The sequence below is a fragment of the Eurytemora carolleeae genome, unplaced genomic scaffold, assembly GCF_000591075.1.
Source record: "Eurytemora carolleeae unplaced genomic scaffold, Eaff_2.0 scaffold24, whole genome shotgun sequence".
NCBI lineage: Eukaryota > Metazoa > Arthropoda > Copepoda > Calanoida > Temoridae > Eurytemora > Eurytemora carolleeae.
In genome coordinates, this window is record NW_019396080.1 from 25,470 (window position 1) to 50,541 (window position 25,072).

General features: G+C 32.7%; 4 protein-coding genes and 2 long non-coding RNA genes across 6 annotated transcripts in view; 2 read left to right on the forward strand and 4 right to left on the reverse strand.

Annotated features, from left to right (window-relative positions):
* Positions 1-353, forward strand: part of LOC111716398 (glutathione S-transferase 1) — a 5,384-nt gene extending 5,031 nt beyond the window's left edge. The window contains exon 7 of the mRNA XM_023491846.1: positions 201-353. Coding sequence (XP_023347614.1) covers positions 201-338 — 138 coding nt within the window. The 3' untranslated portion in view covers positions 339-353. The remainder of the gene's footprint in view (positions 1-200) is intronic.
* Positions 354-1,702: 1,349 nt separating this feature from the next.
* LOC111716410 (uncharacterized) lies at positions 1,703-2,184 on the reverse strand. Its single transcript, XR_002768481.1, has 2 exons — positions 1,945-2,184; positions 1,703-1,832 (listed from the first exon to the last, which is right to left on the reverse strand). It is a non-coding gene; the product is annotated as an uncharacterized LOC111716410 (long non-coding RNA).
* A 31-nt stretch (positions 2,185-2,215) lies between these two features.
* Positions 2,216-4,544, reverse strand: LOC111716416 (uncharacterized). Its single transcript, XR_002768483.1, has 4 exons — positions 4,366-4,544; positions 3,381-3,481; positions 2,996-3,055; positions 2,216-2,551 (listed from the first exon to the last, which is right to left on the reverse strand). It is a non-coding gene; the product is annotated as an uncharacterized LOC111716416 (long non-coding RNA).
* A 1,145-nt stretch (positions 4,545-5,689) lies between these two features.
* Positions 5,690-11,543, reverse strand: LOC111716185 (collagen alpha-2(IV) chain). The gene is made up of 7 exons (XM_023491621.1): positions 11,494-11,543; positions 10,911-10,964; positions 10,659-10,752; positions 10,088-10,163; positions 8,748-8,827; positions 7,037-7,131; positions 5,690-6,817 (listed from the first exon to the last, which is right to left on the reverse strand). The coding sequence occupies exons 2-7, from the start codon at positions 10,947-10,949 to the stop codon at positions 5,690-5,692; spliced, it is 1,512 nt and encodes a 503-aa protein (XP_023347389.1). The 5' UTR covers positions 10,950-10,964; positions 11,494-11,543.
* A 1,945-nt stretch (positions 11,544-13,488) lies between these two features.
* On the forward strand, positions 13,489-22,359 carry LOC111716197 (uncharacterized). Its single transcript, XM_023491632.1, has 9 exons — positions 13,489-13,571; positions 15,078-15,228; positions 16,040-16,100; positions 16,549-16,600; positions 16,946-17,005; positions 18,229-18,315; positions 19,028-19,075; positions 19,701-19,790; positions 22,296-22,359. The coding sequence occupies exons 2-9, from the start codon at positions 15,082-15,084 to the stop codon at positions 22,357-22,359; spliced, it is 609 nt and encodes a 202-aa protein (XP_023347400.1). The 5' UTR covers positions 13,489-13,571; positions 15,078-15,081.
* Positions 22,360-23,732: 1,373 nt separating this feature from the next.
* On the reverse strand, positions 23,733-24,817 carry LOC111716503 (uncharacterized protein SYNPCC7002_A0175). The gene is made up of 2 exons (XM_023491982.1): positions 24,290-24,817; positions 23,733-23,950 (listed from the first exon to the last, which is right to left on the reverse strand). The coding sequence occupies exons 1-2, from the start codon at positions 24,776-24,778 to the stop codon at positions 23,777-23,779; spliced, it is 663 nt and encodes a 220-aa protein (XP_023347750.1). The 5' UTR covers positions 24,779-24,817; the 3' UTR covers positions 23,733-23,776.
* Between the last annotated feature and the right edge of the window lie 255 nt (positions 24,818-25,072).

Consider the following 25,072-nt stretch of genomic DNA (forward strand, 5'->3'; position numbering starts at 1 on the left):
TGGGTATATCGCAATTAAATATGATCGTTCAGTGAGAAAACGAACGAAATTGATGGAAATTGAGCGATGATTTTGAGAACGAACAAAATAATTTTTTAAGCGAGTAATAAACAGGATGAACAAACGAAATGAAAAAAGCTGAATGCGCCCATCTCTAGACTTCTTCTAAAATGAAACCATCATGAATTCTTCATGAATAGGATGTGCTGGATGTGTCCGCCTTCAAAAATGTTGAAGCCTGGTTCGAGAAATGTAAAGGTAAAATAATTATTAACTTTCATTTTTATTATGTTAAAATTGCTTCGTGGATATTGTCCGAAATGGAAACAGAGAAATGACCGTATTACATCTCATAGAACAAAACGTTCCAGTTTCTTGTAAACCGGAAATATTCAAGTGGCCATTCCGAAAACCGGAAATATTCCAAATTCCATGTATATAAAACGGAAATTATACAGTATCTAATATGTAAACCAGAAATATTCCAGTTTCCATTAAGAAGACAGAATATTTTCCAGTTTCCATGAATCGTCCAGTTTCCACTAGTACAACGGAAACATTGCAGTTTCCATTATGTGGACAGGAAATATTTCAGTTTCCATTATGTAGACAGGAAATATTGCAGTTTCCANTTGCAAAAAACTAATTCACAATTTTATCTGTATTAAATATGGACATCACAAGCACATTATACCAAACACATAATTGTAACTTAAAAATGAGGCTTACAATTGTTTAATTAAATAAGAATAAAGCTTTTAAAACATATGAGTATGATCTTTTTTATTTTAAATTTAACTTTGATTGTTGAATTCGGCAGAACCACATGAATGTTCTTTTAAGAATGAACCAACATTTTATTCAAAATACGTGGAATTAATCGTATTTTGGATTACATTACATGTAACTTTTGATAAAAAAAAATAAAGACGAATAGAAACATGGTGCATGAAACCACATTCTGCCGAAAACAAGGTTGTTTGATGAGGTTTCATTTGATACATTTCAATTTTACGGAAAATGTGAACTCCAAGCCTCTCTAAACCATTTCAGTGCCTCTCGCTACGTCTCCAAGCCTCTACAATTCTGTCTCCTCGTCCAAAATTCTGATCTTCAACATTCGGCTTTTACATTCAACAAACGCCTTGTGAAAAATCTCAAAACTTTTTAATAATTCATGAACAATTTATATTAAGGTGTCTACTTTAATTGAGATTAAGACTTCTTTTTTGTTTTTCTAAATTTCACAAATTCTTAATCGTTTGCAGAACTATTGGAGCTTTATATAAATTTTATATAATTTTACTAGTGCAATCATTCAGGAATCATAACTGTATGAGAACCAACTCACAAAACATACAAGTTTTTGCTTAAAAGCACAAATTAAATATTTTTTCTATTAAAATTGAGCATTTTTATTCATTATCATCATCATCAATATAAAAATATCTCTTACAGCTAAACATTATGTTGACCACAAGAAAATACATGCTTAGTACATAAATACATGCTTAGTACATAAATACATGCTTACTAAGCTAGTACATAAATACGAATTTAAAACACAAAACTTACAAACTAAGTTAAACAATAAAAAACAGCAAAAATTGTTGAAATTTTAAAACCGTGGATGGCAAGCCCAATTTACACCCTTAAAACTAAAAGCTCTGTTTGATCAGTGACCAAGAATTTGGTAACCAGGTTTTTTTTTTTGTGACGAACATTTCTTGGCTTTAAGAAAGACTGGAGAAAATATCAGAAATAAACATTTTTGTCAGAAGAAAAACGACGTTATCTTCCACATGTTTGATCAGATTAAGGATTCAAGGGCACTGTTGTGAATCGTTGATGTCCCTCTTTAAATTCAAAATTATGATGCAGTCCTAGTATGTATGTTTATAACCCTCCATTAAAATTATATACCTTGAAGATTCACAACAGTACCCATTCAAGTTAAAGTAATGATATGCAGTGTCATTGCATATCGTTGTAAATCGTTAATGGCACTCTGCATTTAAAAAGAGCATCGAAAAAATTTAAATTTCAAAAATAAACTTTTGAACATAATTCATCGTGGCCGTGTTTTGTTAACGAAAGCATATTCGGAATTACAAACATTTTGGTCGAAAAAAAATTGTGAGATATCTCTATCTCATTATTCAGAACAAAATGTTCATAATTTCAAAATTGATACAGTGGTCGGCGTTTATATCAATACAATGAAGACGACTTTTTAATTAAGTTTTGATTTCAAACAAGCTTTTTTTAAATTACAAGTTTACAAGTAAACAAAAGAGAAGCTCTTAATTGGCCGATTTTCTTTGTTTCAATGTTTATATATATCCATTATATTTTAAAACTTTGTATAAATCAAAATTTAGATATAAAGTCGTCTTTATTGTATTGATATATACGACGAAGACTGTAGTTGGATAGTTAGATTCAAGCCGAGCATGGTAGTTGATGATAGTTAAGATGGAAGCCTCTGTTCATATAATCAATAGAGTTTGTCAGCTCATCAGAATCTGTCACAACACGGAACAAAAACGGCCTGGATAAAAAACTATGAGTGAAGAAACAGTTTTCTCTGTTTAAACCACAATGTGACTTTAAATTGAAAGGTTTTATTTGGATTCACAACGATATATTTTAAACCTAAATCTCATTATTTTTTTAAATTTTAAATTTGAAAATTGCTAAATTGCAAGTGAACTGGGCTTTCTGTAAAAGTGACGTACAGATTTATGCAGAAGAGACATCGAAAGGAATGTCTTAATAAATCACTTTTCAAAATGATGATATCTTTTTATTGTTTCTATGATAAAGGTTTAAGAGGTATCAGTTTTAATTGTGCTTATGAATATCTAATTTAAGTATGATGGGTTACTTGATATTACATCGACATTAATTAATTAATTAATCTACAACTCCATTTCTATAGATTATTATTAGATAAAAAATTGGAGGATTTTTAGGGAATATACGTATTGCTTACTTTGAGTAAGAGAGGATGGGTTGTCTCATGTTTTGTACGCCAAGAGAATTTCCACAAAACCTAGATTTGTAAAATACAGTTAAACCCTAAATAAGCCATACATCGAAAGAATTTACCAAATGTCGTATTCTTCACTTTGTGAAAATGGAATGTTGCAGATATTTAGTCTTTTAATTAAATGATTATATGGATCTCTATAAAACCGTTCCCACATATTTATGGCTATTTATTTGTTTTCGCAATTACTGAGGTTTACGTAAAAATTGTCAAGACGACCTTCCATAAGTTCTTCCCATGTATTTAATATTTAGGGAAGGTTCATGGATAAACAACAACAAAAACATGTCAACCGATTTATTTTCATGAATAAAATGTAAAAAATGACCTGTCCGTGGAAAAGTGTGATTTATCATTTTTACAGTGTCCCCCAGGGATTAGTAAATAATCAGACTTACAACTTCTTCCATTAGCTGATCCATGAGTCTCCTGCAGATACATGCATACAGTAATAATCACAAACAATCAGAATTTATTTACAATTTATTAGACGAATTTAAAATTGCCTTTGATGAAAAAATTATTACACAATAGCCCTAGTCCTGCCATATCTAAAATGTGGTTTGCCGTTTTTGGGCTTTCAAAATCACCGAGGATACGAAAGGGTTACGAAAGATTTCATTCGAAATAAAATATTTTTTGTTTTATTTAATAAAATGAAATTTTACCAAAATTCTTTATATCTCTACTCTGGTAATTTTGAAAGCACAAAAAAGGCCACATATTTGTAAAATTAGATTAACAAATGCATGCCATGAAGGTTATAATGCAAGAAAAGTTATTTCAGTGGTGTACGCATCTTTTGTACTGTACTGCAGTGTACTGTCTCTGGGCGGTAATGTAAACACAAGGCGGATGTCACAGCCTGAGTCCTGACATGGGATCCATCTTTCACAAAAAATCAATATATTTTGGTCTTAGGAAACTATTAGGTGAATTATCAAACTTTCAAAATTCAATGTTTTTATCCTCCTCGGATACTAAACGAACAGTGCATGATGCATCTATTCTTGTTTACAAATTCCGCCTAGAGAGAACTGTTTTTAATATGAACGCACAGCATACGAAACTGCAATTAACTTTCCTTGCATTATAACCTTAAATGCCGAAAACTATTTTAAAAGATCAAAGAAGCACAACCTCTTTCAATTTTCAATTTGATCTTTACAATTATTTTAGTTATACTATTACTTTACAAGAAAATATATTTATAAGAATAGCGCAAAAATATGTAATTCTGGGGAGGAAAATGATTTTCAAAAAAAGGCGGGGAGGAAAGAAAAATTACTACACGAGAAAATATACCAATGTACCTGATCTTGTTGGTTTTCTTGCAGATCTGTTGTGTTGGTTAAACTGAACGAACCGGGCTCAGCTGCCTATATAAATATATCTTGAAGATTAGTTGTGTTGGTTAAACTGAACGAACCAGGCTCAGCTGACTATATAAATATATCTTGAAGATTAGTTGTGTTGGTTAAACTGAACGAACCGTGCTCAGATGCCTATATAAATATATCTTGAAGATCAGTTGTGTTGGTTAAACTGGAGGAACCAGGCTCAGCTGTCTGCATAAATATATAATAAAAAAGGGCTGGGCATCGTTAAAAAAATCATTTTGTTCTGAATTTTTATAAAAAACGAACCTTTTCTTAGAAAAGCAAACAGTTAATACGGAAGTGTTAATGACAACCCAATAGTTTTCAAAATTTGATTAAGTAAAATTGGTGAGAAGTTTAATCTTAACTGGAGTGTAAGTGTAATTTCAAGTGACCATCCATGCAAAGCATGGCAATGCCAATATAACCGATATATAAGTTAAGTATTGAGTTAAATATGTATATAAGGTACCTGGGAGTATTCTGTTAAGAATATATTAGGTTAAATATGGAAATAAGGTACCTGGGAGTATTCTGTTAAAAATATATTGGGTTAATTATGGATATAAGGTACCTGGGAGCATTCAGTTCAGAATATATTAGGTTAAATATGGATGTAAGGTACCTGGGAGTATTCTGTTAAGAATATATTGGGCTAAATATGGATATAAGGTACCTGGGAGTATTCTGTTAAGAATATATTGGGTTAAATATGGATGTAAGGTACCTATGAGTATTCTGTTCAGAATGTATTGGGTTAAATATGGAAGGTACCTAGGAGTATTCTGTCCAGAATATATTGGGTTAAATATGGATGTAAGGTACCTGGGAGTATTCTGCTCAGAATATATTGGGTTAAATATGTATATAAGGTACCTGGGAGTATTCTGTTAAGAATATATTGGGTTACATATAGATGTAAGGTACCTGGGAGTATTCTGTTAAGAATATATTGGGTCAAATATGGATATAAGGTACCTGGGAGTATTCTGTTCAGAATATATTGGGTTAAATATGGATGTAAGTTACCTGGGAGTATTCTGTTAAGAATATATTGGGTTAAATATGGATGTACCTGGGAGTATTCTGTTCAGAATATATTGGGTTAAATATGGATATAAGGTACCTGGGAGTATTCTGTTAAGAATATATTGGGTTAAATATGGATGTAAGGTACCTGGGAGTATTCTGTTCAGAATATATTGGGTTAAATATGGATATAAGGTACCTGGGAGTATTCTGTTAAGAATATATTGGGTTAAATATGGATGTAAGGTACCTGGNTAGTGGGGAATCCCTTTAATCCTACCTTTATCTTCCATGCTCTTCTAGTGGGGAATCCCTTTAATCCTACCTTTATCTTCCATGCTCTTCTAGTGGGGAATCCCTTTAATCCTACCTTTATCTTCCATGCTCTTCTAGTGGGGAATCCCTTTAATCCTACCTTTATCTTCCATGCTCTTCTAGTGGGGAATCCCTTTAATCCTACCTTTATCTTCCATGCTCTTCTAGTGGGGAATCCCTTTAATCCTACCTTTATCTTCCATGCTCTTCTAGTGGGGAATCCCTTTAATCCTACCTTTATCTTCCATGCTCTTCTAGTGGGGAATCCCTTTAATCCTACCTTTATCTTCCATGCTCTTCTAGTGGGGAATCCCTTTAATCCTACCTTTATCTTCCATGCTCTTCTAGTGGGGAATCCCTTTAATCCTACCTTTATCTTCCATGCTCTTCTAGTGGGGAATCCCTTTAATCCTACCTTTATCTTCCATGCTCTTCTAGTGGGGAATCCCTTTAATCCTACCTTTATCTTCCATGCTCTTCTAGTGGGGAATCCCTTTAATCCTACCTTTATCTTCCATGCTCTTCTAGTGGGGAATCCCTTTAATCCTACCTTTATCTTCCATGCTCTTCTAGTGGGGAATCCCTTTAATCCTACCTTTATCTTCCATGCTCTTCTAGTGGGGAATCCCTTTAATCCTACCTTTATCTTCCATGCTCTTCTAGTGGGGAATCCCTTTAATCCTACCTTTATCTTCCATGCTCTTCTAGTGGGGAATCCCTTTAATCCTACCTTTATCTTCCATGCTCTTCTAGTGGGGAATCCCTTTAATCCTACCTTTATCTTCCATGCTCTTCTAGTGTGGAATCCTTTTAATCCTACCTTTATCTTCCATGCTCTTCTAGCGGGGAATCCCTTTAATCCTACCTTTATCTTCCATGCTCTTATAGTGGGGAATCCCTTTAATCCTACCTTTATTTTCCATGCTCTTCTAGTGGGGAATGAAGCTGTTGCTAAGTTCTCTGAGTCTACTAAACTAACAGTAATATGTTTTCCTGATTGTCGATCTTGTATTTCACGCAGGCCTTCAGATGCAGGGGTTGCCTAAACAAAACAAATAATTGGCTTCTACGAGCTATTCAATATCCAACCCCAGGGAAGGTTTATTAATGGCTTAAGTTTAGAATTTTGTCTTCAAAAGTTAAAATTTACCAATAAAAGCAGACACCAATGATAACAGAAAAAATTTATAAAATACAGCATCTTTCAAATATACAAAGTTTACAAGCAATAAATACGACGACGACTGTATAAGAATACTACCTTGAAAATACCAAATTTATCTGGGCAGGAGTACATAGATTCTTGGAGATCAGACAACATCAGGTTTAAATCAGTTGTTGCACGATCAGCTACATCTAAATCAAGATTAAATCATATGAAGCAAGATCTAGTACATCTAAATCAAGATTAAATCAGATGTATCATGATCTGCTACATCTAAATCAAGATTAAATCAAATGTAGCAAGATCTAATACATCTAAATCCAGATTAAATCAGATGTAGCAAGATCCACTACATCTAAATCAAGATTAAATCAGATGTAGCAATATCCACTACATCTAAATCCAGATTAAATCTGATGTAGCAATATCTACTACATCTAAATCAAGATTAAATCAGATGTAGCAAGATCTACTTCATCTAAATCAAGATTATAAATCAGATGTGGCAAGATCTACTACATCTAAATCCAGATTAAATCAGATGTAGCAAGATCTGCTACATCTAAATCAAGATTAAATCAAATGTAGCAAGATCTAATACATCTAAATCCAGATTAAATCAGATGTAGCAAGATCTACTACATCTAAATCCAGATTAAATCAGATGTAGCAAGATTTGCTACATCTAAATCCAGATTAAATCAGATGTAGCAAGATCTAATACATCTAAATCCAGATTAAATCAGATGTAGCAAGATCTGCTACATCTAAATCAAGATTAAATCAGATGTAGCAAGATCTATTTCATCTAAATCCAGATTAAATCAGATGTAGCAAGATCTACTTCATCTAAATCAAGATTATAAATCAGATGTGGCAAGATATACTACATCTAAATCCAGATTAAATCAGATGTAGCAAGATTTGCAACATATAAATCCAGATTAATTCAGATGTAGCAAGATCTACTACATCTAAATCCAGATTAAATCAGATGTAGCAAGATCTAATACATCTAAATCCAGATTAAATCAGATGTAGCAAGATCCACTACATCTAAATCAAGATTAAATCAGATGTAGCAATATCCACTACATCTAAATCCACATTAAATCAGTTGTTGCACGATCAGCTACGTCTAAATCAAGAATAAATCTCAGATGTAGCAAGATTTACTACATCTAAATCCAGATTTAATCGATGTAGCAGGATCTATTTCATCTAAATCCAGATTAAATCAGATGTAGCAAGATCTACTACATCTAAATCCAGATTAAATAAGATGTAGCAAGATCTATTACATCTAAATCCAGATTAAATCAAATGTAGCAAGATCCACAACATCTTAATCTAGATTAAATCAGATGTAGCAAGATCTAAATCTAAATAAGATCAGTTGTAGCAAGCTCTATTATACATCTGAATCAAGATTAAATCCGTTGTTACTCTATTTTACATCTAAATCAAGATAAGATCAGTTGTAGCAAGCTCTATTATACATCTAAATCAAGATTAAATCAGTTGTAGCTCTATTTTTACATCTAAATCAAGATAAGATCAGTTGCACATCTAGATCAAGATTAAATCTATATTTAATAGGATTAAATTCACAAATCCTCGAAAACGCTTATACTTATTAATTTTTAATGAAATGAAAAAATGGATATTAATAATAATTTCAATGCTAACATTAAATATATAAATATTCATTACCAATCCAATGAATAATATTAATAATTTTAAGTGCAAACATTAATTACCAATTTGTTACTAATGCAATGGATAATATTTTTTTTAAAATGCTGACCTATATACATATGATGCCCCGTGTTTTCTCCACATAGTAATGGATACCTTCCGTTGGCGTTTAGGTACATTTTATCCAATCTAGACGTTATAAAAAATGTGAAAGGAACAATGAAATTAAATGCCATTCTGAAAAGATAGTATCTCTACGCACTAAGCACAGTCGTAGCTCGTAACTCGTAAATATTAAGACAATCAAGACAACTTTCATAGTTTCAGTAGAAGTAAATATTTACATTTACTGATACCGCCAATGCAATTGAAGGACTAATATCTCTAATTGGATAATAAGATACATATTAAGATAGATGTTACCGCCATACAATTTTTATTGGTTCAGAATAGACAACAAACACATGACTGAACCCTGATTGGATCAGGCGCTAATGGGCTCGGCATACAGGAGTGTCAATTTCAATTTTGATTTTTACCAAGCTGTTCAAACATTATGAATACACATAAACATGGACACTAGGAGAAGCTGTCAATTAACTGCTTGGTAGAGATCAAAACGTAAAAAAGGTTGTCTTCACTGTATTGATATAAACGCCGACCACATGTTTGCAACCGAGTGTGATTTTGTCTTGCGTTTTTTTCTGAAAATTAAAAGCACTTCCCTGTTGTGATTCTTAGATGGTACACTTAAAATTGGATTGGCATTCCATGAAGAAATTGTTTTGTTTTTTATAACATTGAGCAATCATAAGTTTTATGTTTAAACCTTAACCCTGGTATTCGAAATTATGTGTTAAAAGATCAAAATTATCTAAAGAAACTGATTCCTCGCCACAAAATCTATTTTCTAATTTATTTTTATGTAAACCTGAGGTGAGAACTTTTGATTTGTGGATATAGAGATCAAAAAGCAGAAAAAAAGAAATTCACCGTTTTGAATTTTTTCTTCAAAACGGCTAATCCGTTTTGTTAACGACTTAAAAATTAACGGTTTTTTTCCGTTCGTTAATCGTTGTGGCCTCTTCCGTTTATTTTCAAAACCTCCGTTTCGTTAACAGAACAATTTGCTCAGCCTGAGACAGATACAGTGAAGATTGCCATTAATGTATTATTTAATTTTGAAGTTTCCTTTGCGGTGTGGATAAATTGTGTGGATATGATCAAGCATGATTTTGATCTAAAGTTTAGCAAACTTTTCTATTTTTTCTTGACTTAGAAAAACCTACCTGCAGGTTCCCACTAGTGGAGGCTGAACTACCTGCAGGTTCCCACTAGTTGAGGCTGACCTACCTGCAGGTTCCCACTAGTGGAGGCTGACCTACCTGCAGTTTCCCACTAGTGGAGGCTGACCTACCTGCAGGTTCCCACTAGTGGAGGCTGACCTACCTGCAGGTTCCCACTAGTGGAGGCTGAACTACCATTTCCGTAAAATCCAATCTCAGTTGACAGATTGAAGACGATTCTACAAAAAGAACAAAATTTATTATTTCGTCGTAAAATAAAAGTTATAAATTTCATGTACAGAGTACACTGATTACCAGAAAACTCCGAAATAGAAAGACGACTTTGTAGCAACATTAAAGTGTATTTGAACTTGTCATAAATCAAATAGTTTTACTAGACACTTATTAAATCACTTATTAAGTTCACACTGCGGTTAGAACAGTCTAAGGGCCGAGCACTGCGGTTAGAACAAATTTGGAAAGTTATCGCTTGGGGAAATGCCTTTGGGAAAGTACCTTACATCGATAAAACATGTGCCGTATATGCATTCAGTCATACTGTCCAGTCTGGACTACCCAATGTAATGTCGACCCAGCACGTTTTTGAAACAAATGTAGCCAGGCAAGATCACAATGAGACAATCTCACCTCCTATTTAAACATTGACTTTAGAACCTTTTTTCCAAGACATAGTCAGAGACCCCCCCCCCCCCCGGAATTTTAAGTTAACGAACCTGTTAGAGGACATCCATGATCAACTGTAAGTTGACAAGTTAGATTACCAAGTCCAACACTAGCAGGATAGGCGGGGGATACAAAATTAAATTCCTAAAATACATTTTCTAAACACTTATTTTTATTTCCATTTTTGCTGCATTCTCAATTCTGCAAAAAATTAGCTGTAATTTTATTCAGTTAGTTTAGATATTTGTTCTTTTAGATAATTTATGGTATTTTAAAGAATTCATTAAAAAGATTACACTTACCCCAGATGAAGTAACATCACCACAAGTAAAGGAAGACATTTCTCTTTGCAAACTCTAAAATTTTATATAGTCTATATAATAAAACAACACATTCATATATATGATGCCTATATCAAAAGAACCGTTTTGAAAACGTTGATTCCAGAAATAAAGTTTTAAACAATTTTATTATCCATGCTGCCATAAAAACTTTTAATATTTAGTTTTCAGGTACAAAGCTTCCTTATATTCATAATTCTCTACTACTGACAACTTGTTTCTTTCTTTCCTACAGCAATAAATTAGCTATCCAATATCAGTATTTAAGGCAGAAGACCATATTCAACCTTTAATTTGTCACATTTACAAAGTTTTAGTCGTATTTACAGATTGTTCTTATACCTTTTAAGTGAAATGGGTCTGTTTAAACTGAATAGTTACTGCGTCTTATTAAAGTCAGAACTTGAGTCTAAAGTCGTGTTCCTCATGAATATAACTCACATTGATAAAATTAAAGAAACGAACTTTTAACAGAAAAAAAAGGATTAAACTAAAGAAACGGACTTTTAAAATAAAAATTTAATTTTCAAAAATTCAGTTTTACCTGACCGAGGGTAGGCGAGGAGAGGAAGATAAAGATAAGAGGTAATCCTCGTCCTAGTAGAAAACCATTTTTTAATGAAAAATAACTATTTTCAAGCATTTGATAGAAACTCATTAAACTTTGCCTGTAACTCATAACACGTTGAAAGTAACTCATAAAACTTTGATAGAACTCATAACTTTGATAGAATAGCATATAACTTTGATTGAAATCTCATAAACTTTGAAAGAATCTCATAAAACTTTGATAGTTTTTAAGGTGAATGAAATTATTTTAATAAAAATGAAAATTCTAATTAATTGATTTTATTCCTGATATTTTGGCGTACATCTCTATACTCTCATTGAATGTGTGGATAAAATTATGTTATATACCACCAACCCAACAACCAGCTGTAATTAAAACAGGTGTATATTATAATATTTCTTTTCATCCATCTTCATATTTTTAAGAAGTAACAAAAAAAGTTGTTAAATATACTTTTTTATAATGTCAAAGTTTTTCCATTTTTTTCTCAACTATTTAACCCTGTGAACCCTTGTCAACTACAAAATGAAGTCAATTAATAAGTATTATTTATTGCATACTTATTCAATAGAAACAAGCCTAATTATTTAACACTGAGTATAGATACATCTATAATACGTGTCAATCGATATCATTTTGATGTTAATATTCCTGGTATTACGAAATGAACTAATCTCCATATCTTCGCATCCTGATATTGCAGACATACAGTTATCAAATTTTGAATTCTACTTGATCAACGTGTCCAGGTTTGATATATTATACAGTGAGAACCAGAAAACTGTGAAATAGAAAGACGACATTAAAACAATACTAAATTGTTTCGGATTTCGTTACAAAGCAAATAATTTTACTTGTGATTTATCAAATCAATGATTTTGTGAAATAAATCTTATTACATAAATTGATTCCGTATACGCATCTTCCTGTTCCGAAGTGTTCTGATTCTCACTGTATGTTTACACCATCAGGTAGCAAAGATATAGGAATTCAAAAATTGAGTTGAAAGAAAGTTCAGCTCAGAGTTTAAGCTGGAAATAATTTCCAAGAAAATTATTGAGAAGTTCTGCAACTAAATGGCAACAGACTTTTACCTCAACTATAATTTTCTACTCCCTTCATCTTTGCAACCTGAATTGGGATAAAGAGATTGGAAAATTAGAGTTGGTCACGATTGATCTGTTTCATTGAGATCTGTTCTATTTTTTGATATTTTAAAATCAATGAATTTAAATAAAAGGAAGTGAGTCTTTGCCCCAAACTCATATTTTCTAATCTAATTATCTTGGCAATCTGATTGTGCAGACCTTTGATATTTTAAACTAAGATTATTTGATCTAAGAGAATTCATAATTGAGAATTCTAAGGTCTAAGGCATTGGGTTGCAAGGATGAAGGGAGTAGAAAATCAGAGTTTGGGAGAAAGACTCAATTCCTTTAATGTTTGTTCTTTTTTCTACATCATTGTTTTATTTGTAAATAGTTGAAGTGCCCGGCGTTGCCCGTGGGAAATTTTTTTTTAAAAATGTTGAAAAAAAAAATTAGAAAAAAAAATATAAATTTTTTAACCTATAACACCCCCCGGCCACCCCTGAGTGTTCACAAAAAAATTTCAGTCCAATCGGTCCAGCCGTTTGGCCGGCTATAGGCAACATATATAATATATTTATATAGGAATGTCTTGTTTTATTACATAGATTTTATGGATCAAGTAGAGCATACTATCGTTACTACGTCATTTCACTTTTTTACTTCTCAAAAATGTAAATTAAAGGAAATCTTTACCTAGAAATAAAGCACACCTTGCAGTTTTCTTTTTCTTACAATAGGTATATATTACTTTTACATAATAAATTCAGACACCTTTCAGGGATTTTTTTGAAAATCAAAATTTTCACTTGAGCTTTATTTTTCTTAAAATATATTGTTGTTCTTGTGTTTCTAATAAAATTTTGTAAAAATATGGGCACTGAGCACTTTGCACACTGTTGCATCTCTTTGTATTTTCTCAGTCTACGATATTCAGTCTAGCTTTCAGCATTCACAACTCAGGTTCATCTTATTATATTCAGGTTCAAGTTCATCTTATTATATTCAGGTTCAGGTTCATCTTATTATATTCAGGTTTAAGTTTATCTTATTAAATTCAGGTTTAGGTTCATCTTTTATATTCAGGTTTATCTTATTATATTCAGATTCAGGTTTATCTATTATATTCAGGTTCACGTTCATCTTATTATATTCAGGTTTAGGTTCATCTTATTATATTCAGGTTAAGGTTCATCTTACTATATTTAGGTTTAAGTTTATCTTATTAAATTCAGGTTTAGGTTCATCTTCTATATTCAGGTTTATCTTATTATATTCAGATTCAGGTTTATCTATTATATTCATGCTCAGGTTCATCTTACTATATTCAGGTTTAGGTTCATCTTATTATATTCAGGTTCAGGTTCACCTAATTATATTCAGGTTCATCTTATTAAACTAAGGTTTAGGTTCACATTTCATTTACGGGTTAATTGTCAGAATCATTTTCAGTTTTACATTAAAGGTTTAGTTTTACGTTCAGGTTTAGGTATTTCTGATATCTATGTAAGAACAGTCGGAGGATATAATTCAGGTCGTTCATGGTTTAACTACAATGGTCGGCGTTCATATCAATATAACGAAGACGACTTTTCTATCTAAGTTTTGATTTCTAACAAGTTTTTTCGAATTACAAGTTTACAAGTAAAGAAATAGAAGCTGTTAATTGGCAGCTTCTCTTTGTTTCTATTTTTATGTGTATTCATGCTGTTTAAAAGCTTTGTAGAAATAAAAAATTTAAATCGGAAGTAGTCTTCATTGTGTTGATATATACGACGACAACTGTAGTTCGAGACTTCTGTATTTAATTTAGAAATTTTTTTTTTTCATTTTTTTTCCTTTCGTTTGTTTTTATTTAATTTCTTGTGACAAGGTCAGACAGCTGCACACACACAGGTCATTTACACAAATAGATTTTAACTCAAGGAAAATTACAAAAATATATTTTTTGCGTTTAACTGTCAAAATTAGTCAGTATTTTACACTGAGGAATTTAACAGAGAAATAGAGGGGGGGGGGGGGCTGTTATTTTTTGTTTAAATATTTTTATAATTGATGTTAAGGAAATACCGACCCATCACATAAATCTGTCTAGACTTGAACATTTTTAAATTCAGGGAAGCATCAAGGGGGAATCAATATATATAATTTGCTTGTCTGGGTGTCTGTCTGTTTGTTTGTTTATATCCAATAAACGTCAAAACGGCTTAATTGATCCAGGCCTCACATTACCCTCGGGAAGGTTCAAACGGGATATTTAGAATTTTAAAAATTTATCAGTGTGCTGTAAAAAATAAATGACAATGGCAATTGGCAACCAACATTTTAAATAAGTTTACAAGACTTTTCTCAGTAATTCGCCCCCGGCCCCCCCCCACCCCTCCAAATAAAGTAATAAAGTAGGAGAGGGGGAGGGGGGGGGGTAACACCCGGCCTTGCTTACAGAAAGATGCAGTTTTGTTTTCTCAGGGATATGTCTGATTACGCAACCAGGCGTCCTCCATCAGGACGAGGACTGTCCTCTAGTATCTGGCCGTCCTCTCTCTCACATCCGTCCTCCAGCTCTCAACCTCTACATTACGGAGGTGCTGGATACAGCTCAGTAAGAGCGACCTCAGAGGTATAAGATGCTTGATCCGAGCCGGTACATCATAAGCATTCAATCGTACCGTCCAGTCTGGACTTCCCAGTGTAGAGTCGATCCAGCACGTTTTATGCATCACATGTAGCCTGGCAATATTAGCAAAATATTTTTCAAAAGGAACTGTCCCCTTATAATTTCACATGACACTTTCATAGACAAACCACAATTTAAGAAAAAACATTTCAAAAGAAAAAACTAATAAAGGAAGAATTTTTATTCTTGTCAGTCATTTTTTCTTCCCTGGAACTAAGGATTCGCCTTGAAACTAATATAATAACTCCTATATCTTTGCAACTTAATGGTGTAAACTGATGATATTTCAAACTAGCTTTGACTAAATGTCAAATTCCTAGCAGAGTTCATAGTTTTAAAGCAGGTTGCAGAGATATATTGTATTTAAACTTCTACTCATTAAAGATTTTGTTGTCTCAGAAAATATTTATTTAAAAACAACTAAGATGTATACATGTATGTACATTTAAACAAGTGGAAAACATTATAGGATATCTTATTGGCTTATCCTAGCAGATTTAGAAGTTTGAAAACAGGTTGCAGAGATGTAAGGAAATAAATATAGGGTTGGGACGGGTGATTAATTTCTTTAGATTTAGGTGTTTGTTGCAAAGGAATGAGTATTTGTCACAATTTCGAATTTTCTAATTACTATATTTTTGCAACCTGATATTTTAAACTTGGATCATTTGATAAAACAGTTTTCAAAGGTCTCAGACATTGGTAAGATTTAAGGATTAGATAATCGGAGTTTGTATTTAGATTTATTTTATAGTTTTCCTCTGATCTGTTCGGGAGACGGTATGGGTTTCCAGAATACAGAACATCAAACATTGGTTAGATATTTTCTTGCACGGACCTTTCAATTCTAATCTTACACGACACATTAGCATTTTCCCAAGTGGAGGGGTGAGGAATGTAGGAATTTATAAAAAGGGACTGTAAGCGTAATTTAAATATAAAAAAACTTTTCGAGTCAGAAAAACGATGTTATCTTCAATCTTTTTTATATCAGATTAAGGTTTCAAGGGTATCACTGTAGCCTGTTTGGAATGTAATTTGAAATTATGCTTACAGTCCCTTTAAACATCTATATCACATAATAATAAAGTTTACAGGTTTAGCACATAAAGTCAGTCCCATAGGAAGATGAACATACATTACCCATAATGACGTTCGCTTGGTAAAATGCCTTCAGGAAATTTCATCGGGATTTTTTTTTTAATTAGAAAATAGTTTGGGCCTTTTAAACATTTTTTTGTTTTGTAATTCTATTTTATCCAGAAATTCGTCACACCTCACCATTTCCTACAGAATCTGGTTCTTATATACCAAGGTAGGATTATGCATTTATTTTACCTGAGCTGAAAACTTTTGAATGGGATATCCTTTATCCCGATGTTGCCAAAATCTGCATTTGTTTTGCATTAAATATAATTTTTATTTTTTTGCAACCTTAATAGATTTAAAGTGTAATGTCAAGTAACGGGCCCCGGTCCTCATGAATACAGTCTCCTATCCGATTCACAACGGTACCCTTCCACTGCACAAGGATGATGTAGATATCTTTGATATATATTTGAAAATTGAGTTCCAGAAGACTGGAGAACGTGCTAGTGTAAAATATCGGTTTCCCGCGGAATCTAAAAACACTGCCTCGTAAGATTTTCAAATATTTTAGAACCACAAGAAGAACTATTTCTGTAACTTCCCTGGATTCAAGAAACTCGGTTCCTTTAAGGTATTCTTCCCAGGGACTGTAAAGGAAAATGAAAGGGGGGTATAGGCTGAAACTTGAGAATCTGAGGAATTGATTGAGACCTATAAGAGTTCTATCTGATGTTCTTGTCTCGAGAAATTGATATAAAACTGTGTAAAACAGATCATATTCAACAAATACTCAACCAATCTGGAAACGAGGATATACCAGAGGAGCCTGAGAAACTCAAGTTTGCTCCTAATGTTATTTGAGTTTAATAATTTTTTAATTTTAATAGATATAATTGATAATATTATTTATACGTCCGGACCATGTCACCAGCACTCCAACCAATGGCAGTGCAGTATTGTTGTCACGTGCCTACGATCTGTATAATGTGACCAGTATACTGCACTGTCATTGGAGGGAATTCTGGTCACGTGATATGGACATATATATTACATGTATACGTTTTGGTATAATTTTGACACAGTATTATATCAATTTCTCAAGACAGGAACATCACATAATTGTCTTATATGTATTGTTCAAGTCCTGAGATTCTCAGGTGTCAGCATATACACCCCTTTCATTTTTCCTTTACAGTCCCTTTAAAGGGGTTTAAGGCCCGATTCACAACGGTACTATGTAAACTTTTATCGGGAGGAACATACATATACACGCAACTTCACTATTTTTTTAATGCTGCATAAATCCGCAAGGCACTTTCATTTCAGAATTAAATATAATCAATTTCCAAATAAAAGCATGAGGATATTTTTGAAATATGTCAAAACACTTTAGATTGAGGATTCCTTTAGATACAGGGTGTCCCAATAAACATAGGAATTCAGTGACGAATTCGATATCGTCTTTTAAAATAAGTCTTTGATTTAGTATAGTGATACCTACCGAGAAAGCTGTAATCTGTAAGAGTTTCGTCTGCTATGTTCACATTTTGTTTGTTTATGTTTTGACTGCATACGGTTGTACTTAGAAAACAAGAAAATTACATTATACAAACAGAATAAACTTGTCCGTCTTCACTGTTCATCTTGCGGAGACATTTTAGACACATCTTTGCAGACTTTTACCCTTTTCATAAAGTAAACTCTAGCAGACATAACAATATTAAGGCTTTTGAAATCAGGTGTTACAATGCTAATTCATAACAAAGATGATATCCAATTCGTCACTGAATTCCCACGTTTATTGGGACTCCCTGTAACATTGTTAAACCCTTTAAAAATATAATTTATGTTTAGGCTTCATGGCTCTGAAGGGGATAAAGGTCGTCTTTTCTCTGATATAAAATATGCTTATCCTTCAACTTCAAGAGAAAGCGTCTCAAGGTCTTCTTTTTCATGATCTTAAGTATAATAAAATCTTGCAATAAATTAATTATAAAGAATTTTAATTTAACATTCTTATCCTAAAGTTATCACTTGTATTTATATAAAAGATTAATGTTGAAACTTAGATTAGTTTAATTGGATTAATTGATCTGCACATTTTAGCTACAGGGTGTCCCACGAAACATGACAGTTGGTAAATAGTTTTGAATGTCGTCTTCCATACACTGTATTAAATAGTAAAGGCTGTTTGCAACTTATTTCGTTTATTTAAAAACTTTGGCTTAAATATATTTTACTTTGAATTCAATTTTACTACAGGGTGTCCCACGAAACATGACAACAGCAAGACGACTTGAATTTATTTGTGGCATTTAGTCTTCTATCTACTTGAACATGTATGATTCTTGAAACAATTGTCCCATGATTCTCCTAGCCCTGGCATTTCCCAAAAGTGACTTTGAAAAATCCATGGAAATCGAATTCGAAACCCAGCACATTTCCGAATACGAGATTACTTTTTGATGGGTTAAAACGGCATTTTATAGCAAAATAATTCATAGACTAAAACTATGTTTTGTAGGCTTTTAGCTTATAGACATTTTTTTCATAAAATTAATATTTTTCATAAAAATAAAATTTTTCATAAAATTAATATTTTTCATAAAAATAATATTTTTCATAAAGATAATATTTTTTCATTTTTTTCCAGAAGTTTGAGATCGTCTAGGGCATCTACTCCCAGGGGCAACATTACTAGGTAACATACAGTTAAACCCTAAATAAGCCATACATCGAAAGAATTCATAAAATGTCGTATTCTTCACTTTCTGATAATGGAATGTTGTAGATATTTAGTTTTGTAATTAAATGATTATATGGAGCTCTTTAAAACTGTTCCCGCATGTTCATGGCTATTTATTTATTTTCGCAAATGCTATGATTTACGTAAATTAGTATAAAACCCATTGAAAAATTGTCAAGACGACATTTGATAAATTCTTTCGATGTATTTAATATTTAGGGTTTAACTGTACTAACTCTTTTAAATGTTTAAGTTAATATTTTCATCACATTATAAATCCAATCTTAAAAATGTATCATTTACTCTCAGACAAATTAGAATCAATGGAAATTTAAACCCCCGAGGGATTCAATGATAAACCCGAGGGCGTAGACATTCCTTTTTAAAGAGAGGATTCAATGATAACCCCGAGGGCTTGAGAATTTTGCGGATTTTTTTGCCTTTGTAGATTTTCAAAGTATCTTTCAATGAAAATATCCCGGCGGGATTAAATGAAAATTGGTGCATACCAAAAAACCAGCTTTTTATAAAGGAATGCACTTTTTCTGAAGGAATGATATTTATGGTTTTTACTATGTAGGATCTCTGATTCTCCTCGAGGGTATTCTATGCACAGGTTAAACTTAAATACAAATATTATAGTTTTGGTTGTCATATTTAAAAATATTTTGTTATCACCACAACGATTTTTCATAACGATTAGAAATCGTTTTTCGTTTGTTCAGAAAAATCGTTTTATTTAATATCTTTGATCAGAGAAAGAAAATTGCATAATGCAATAAATCAAACTTATTGAGACTACAATTTTGCAATCAATAAAAATGTAGAAAATGCCTAAACTCCTCCATAGTCTTTATCAGCTTAAATGTGCTGTTTCAGTCTATCACAAACTCTATCCTCTTCACCTATCCAGTTAATACGATCCGTAAATACGCTGTTTCAATCTATCACAAACTCTATCCTCTCTACCTATCCAGTTATATACTATCCGTAAATAACATGAGTCTGTGTTGAACTGTCTATTTAGATAAAAAGGTGAAGGTAAATAAGTTGACCGCAAAAAGGGTCGATGAACTAAATAACGTATATTTACGGGTTACAAAGATATAATTAAATAGGGTTTTATATTACATACAGGGTGTCCCAGAAAACATGGGAATTCAGTGACGAATTCGATATCGTCTTTGTTATGAATTAGCATTGTAATACCTAATTTCAAAAGCCATAATATCATTATGTCTGCTAGAGTTTATTTTATAAAAAGGGTAAAAGACTGTAAAGATGTGTCTATACTGTCTCCGCAAGATGAACAGTGAAGACGGACAAGTTTACTCTGTTTGTGTACTGCAATTTTCTTGTTTTACTAAGTACAACCGTATTCAGTCAAAACATAAACAAACAAAATGTGAACATAGCAGACGAAATTCTTACAGATTACAGATTACAGCTTTCTTTAAAAGACCATATCGATCGAATTTGTCACTGAATTCCCATGTTTATTGGGACACCCTATATACATAAACACATACAGACCATAGATTCTTGTGTACCTAGGATACAGACCCATTTCACATTATTAGTTATTTTTATCTGTTGGTAAAACTTGCTTTTAGAAACATAAAAAAGATTGTTGAAATGTCGTCTTTCTTGTTGAAATATTGTCTTCCTTCTCCACAGTATTATGTGTCCTACTGTTAAGTTTTTGTACAGCGTTTTTATCTAACATTTCTTTTGTGAGTTACTTAAAATAGTGATAGCATCTATGGAATATGTAGATGTTCCTCAAAGTTCTGAGAAGTGTTGCAAATTTTAAAATTGTTTATTCGAAACATCTGCCTTCCTTACACTATGCGAAATTTTGACCCTTAGGATACTTCTTATTTTGCAAAGTCTAATAACGCAAAACTTTAACAGATTACGGTTTGGTGGAGCCTTCACAATAATTAAAAGTTGGCAGTTTTTGTGGTGTGCCCTTTAAACTACAGTGATAACCAGAAACTGTAGAATAGGAAGACGACTTTACTGCAACACTGAAGGGCAATTGATGCTGTTATAAAACAAATAGCCTTACTAGCATGTTATTAAATCACTAAATAAGTGAAATGGGTCTCCTTACACTGAACAATTGCTGTGCCTCATGTTCATTGGACTATTTCAAGTCATATCTTGAGTCTAAAAGTTGCTCTTCTATTCCAAAGTTTTCTGTGAGAAATCGTTTTTCGTTTGTTTAGAAAAATCGTTTTAGTTAATGTCTAATTGATCACAGAAAGAAAATTGCATAATGCAATAAATCAAACTTATTGTGACTACAATTTTGCAATCAATAAACATGTAGAAAATGACTAAACTCCTCCATAGTCTTTATCAGCTTAAATGTGCTGTTCCAATCTATCACAAACTCTATCCTCTCCACCTATACAGGTTTATACGATCCGTAAATAACATGAGTCTGTGTTTAACTGTCTATTTAGATAAAAAGGTACAGGTAAATAAGTTGACCGCAAATAGGGTCAATGAACTAAATAACGTATATTTACGGGTTACAAAGATATAATTAAATAGGGTTTTATATTACATACAGGGTGTCTCAGAAAACATGGGAATTCAGTGACGAATTCGATATCGTCTTTGTTATGAATTAGCATTGTAATACCTAATTTCAAAAGCCATAATTTTACTATGTCTTCTAGAGTTTATTTTATAAAATGGTAAAAGACTGTAAAGATGTGTCTATACTGTCTCCGCAAGATGAACAGTGAAGACGGACAAGTTTACTCTGTTTGTATACTGCAATTTTCTTGTACTGAATTCCCATGTTTTTTGGGACACCCTGTATGATACAGACCCATTTCACATTATTAGTTATTTTTAGCTGTTGGTAAAACTTGCTTTTAGAAACATAAAAAAGATTGTTGAAATGTCGTCTTCCTACTCCCCAGTATTATGTGTCCCACTGTTAAGTTTTTGTACAGCGTTTTTATCTAAAAAATGTTCCTTCTTGGGGCGAGTTACTTAAAATAATGATAGAATATGTAGGTGTTCCTCAAAATTCTGAGAAGTGTTACAAATTTTAAATTAGTTTTTTCGAAACATCTGTCTTTCTTACACTATGCCAAATTTTGACCCTTAGGATACTTTTTATTTTGCAAAGTCTAATAACGCAAAATTTTAACAGATTACGGTTTGGAGGAGCATTCACAACAATCACAAGTTGGCAGTTTCTGTGGTGTGCCCTTTAAACTACGTTGATAACCAGAAACTGTGGAATAGGAAGACGACATTAGTGCAACACTGAAGGGCATTTGGTGTTGATATAAAGCAAATAGCCTTACTAGCTTGTTATTAAATCACTAATTAAGTAAACTGAACAATTGCAGCTGTGCCTGATATGTTCATTGGACTGTTTTGAGTAATATCTTGAGTCTAAATGTTGTCTTTCTATTCCAGAGTTTTCTGTTTATCACTGTATAAAAGTCTTTACGTGAAAATGTTTCCACAGAAAGCGTACTGCAATTTGTGGGGGGAATGCAAACAAGCTAGTGCTGACCAGGTTTTGTTTATCATGTCAAAAATATTTGAGTAAACAAAATATGCAAGTTCCTGAATTAATCTTCCTAACTTAAAGGGAGTGTATGCTTAATTTCGAGTAATTCTCCATGCAAAAATAGCAATAACCGATTCACAGCGATACCCATGCAACCGTTATTTTATCAAAACTATGGAAGAAATTTCTTCATAGTTTTTATAAGCAAGAAATGCGCAAATCACTTGCAGAGAAACCACAATTGAAAATAGACAGTTTTAATAAACAAAAACATGCATATTTAATTCATTCTGAATCAGACAAAGCTTTGAAGTATATCATTGTAAATCAGGCTCGGGCATTCCGCATTACCATCTTTGCGTGGAGACCATAAACGCAGGTTTAAATTCCCCAAATCTTCCCACTAAAATTTAAGACAATTAGGAGTATGTTTTTTTTCATTTCAGGTAAAAAAGTGACGTTTTGCTGAAGAGAGAGAGAGGAAAAATAGAAATATAACAAGACGACATTCGAAACAAGAACATTAATTGAAATATAATATAATCTATAAAAATAAATGATATGGATTTTATTGTTAAAGATTGATTAGAAATTCAAGGAAATATTATCATAATAACCTATGATCTAAACAGAAATTAGGTTTTCAATTCATAATCTGAATTTATGAAGACGATTTAGAAATCTTCACTTTATCCCTTTGTAAAATTGTCCATTAAGAGTTATATATTCTTAGATATACAAGGATTCAATTTAAGTTTTCCTCTGTGGCATTCTCATCTTAAATTATCAAGCAATAACAAATTTAACGATTTAACGATTTTGTTTAAAATACTAACCATCCATAAACCTTCTCTGGAGTCATGTAAGGTCCCAAAGAAAATTTAGATATCCAGTAAATTGTAATGATAAGAGAGTACATATAACTTGAAAAAAGTTGGAATTATTGTTTAATTAGTGATAATATAACTTGAAAAAAGTTGGAATTATTGTTTAATTAGTGATAATATGCTCAAAATTTAAAAAATTGTACCAATATAACCTTTTCTTAATTGTAATAGACACAACTGATAAACTTTTAACATTTATTTAACAATAATCAAATAAAAGACAATTTATATAACTGTATCAATGGCATGAATGACACCATTACTGGCAAGAATATCAAATCTTGTGACAAAAGCTGACCCAGCCTCGCTGGTAACCTGGATAAAGTTTGACCTTTCGGCGGTAATAACGGCACCACCAGCGGTGGTTAGAGGAGTGCTTCCACTGGGGACATCTTTACCCTGAAAAAATAAAAAATGAAAAAAGATTGACAGAGAAAATATCAATAATATTTTATCAAAAATGTTTTGTTTTGTGAAAAATAAGATGTTTGATTTACAACGCTACCGGTTAAACTTGTATCTGATCAAGATATCAAAGATTGAATAACCCTGTATAGTTGTTCTAAAGTCTACTAATGTTAATCCTACATTCCACTCTACATAAATGGAGGGTCAGTTGAACTTATGCTTACAGTCTCTTAAAGGATAGTACTGTTAAGACGTATTTTAGGTAATTCTAAGGAAATTTGCGGGGATCATTTTATTTTTAAAAAGATAATAATCATAAAAACCATTTACCTGAAGAGCGGCTCCTGGAACAACGTGACGAAGAAGAACAGCAGTAAGAGCATCTTTGTCAGCTAGAAGTCCCTGAAGAGTCTCTTGGGGAATCTTCTCGAAAGCTCCGTTAGTGGGAGCAAAGACTGTGAAGGGACCCTCTCCGGCAAGAGTATCAACAAGACCAGCGGCTTGAACAGCTGCCAATAGGGTTGAAAACTCAGGAGATGCAACAACTAGTTCAGCAATATTTCCAGCTGGGGGAGCGGGGGCCTGTTTCACAAGAGGGGCCTGATGGAAAACAGGGGAGTGATGAACAGGGGCCTGGTGGACTGGGACATGGTGTACTGGGGCATGGTGTACTTGGGCATGATGAACTGGTGCATGTTGTACAAAAGATCCATGATGTACTGGAGCGTGATGAACTCCTGTATGATGTCCATGGTGTCCTGCAGGACCGTCGGCGAGAACACAGGACGCTAGAACAGATAGGATTGCAAAGCTCTTCATTGTTTGATGGTTGGAATTGAACTGATGAGTTTAAGCAGGGTTCACGTCTATTTATACCAGATTTCGACGCTACGGCGTTGGAGGAAGTGAAATAGAGTTTATGAAACAACCTTGGGAAATTTGGTAAGTGTTTAAGGTTACACAAGTTCAAAGCAGACACAGGCCTATAACCATGGGTAGGATATAGGTTAGGCAAGGGGGTTGGGTGCATGATGGGGGGGGGAGGCTGGCCACCATAGCAACACAGAGGAATTCAAAATCTCTACTTCTCAATACATCTAGCAAAAAATGTCA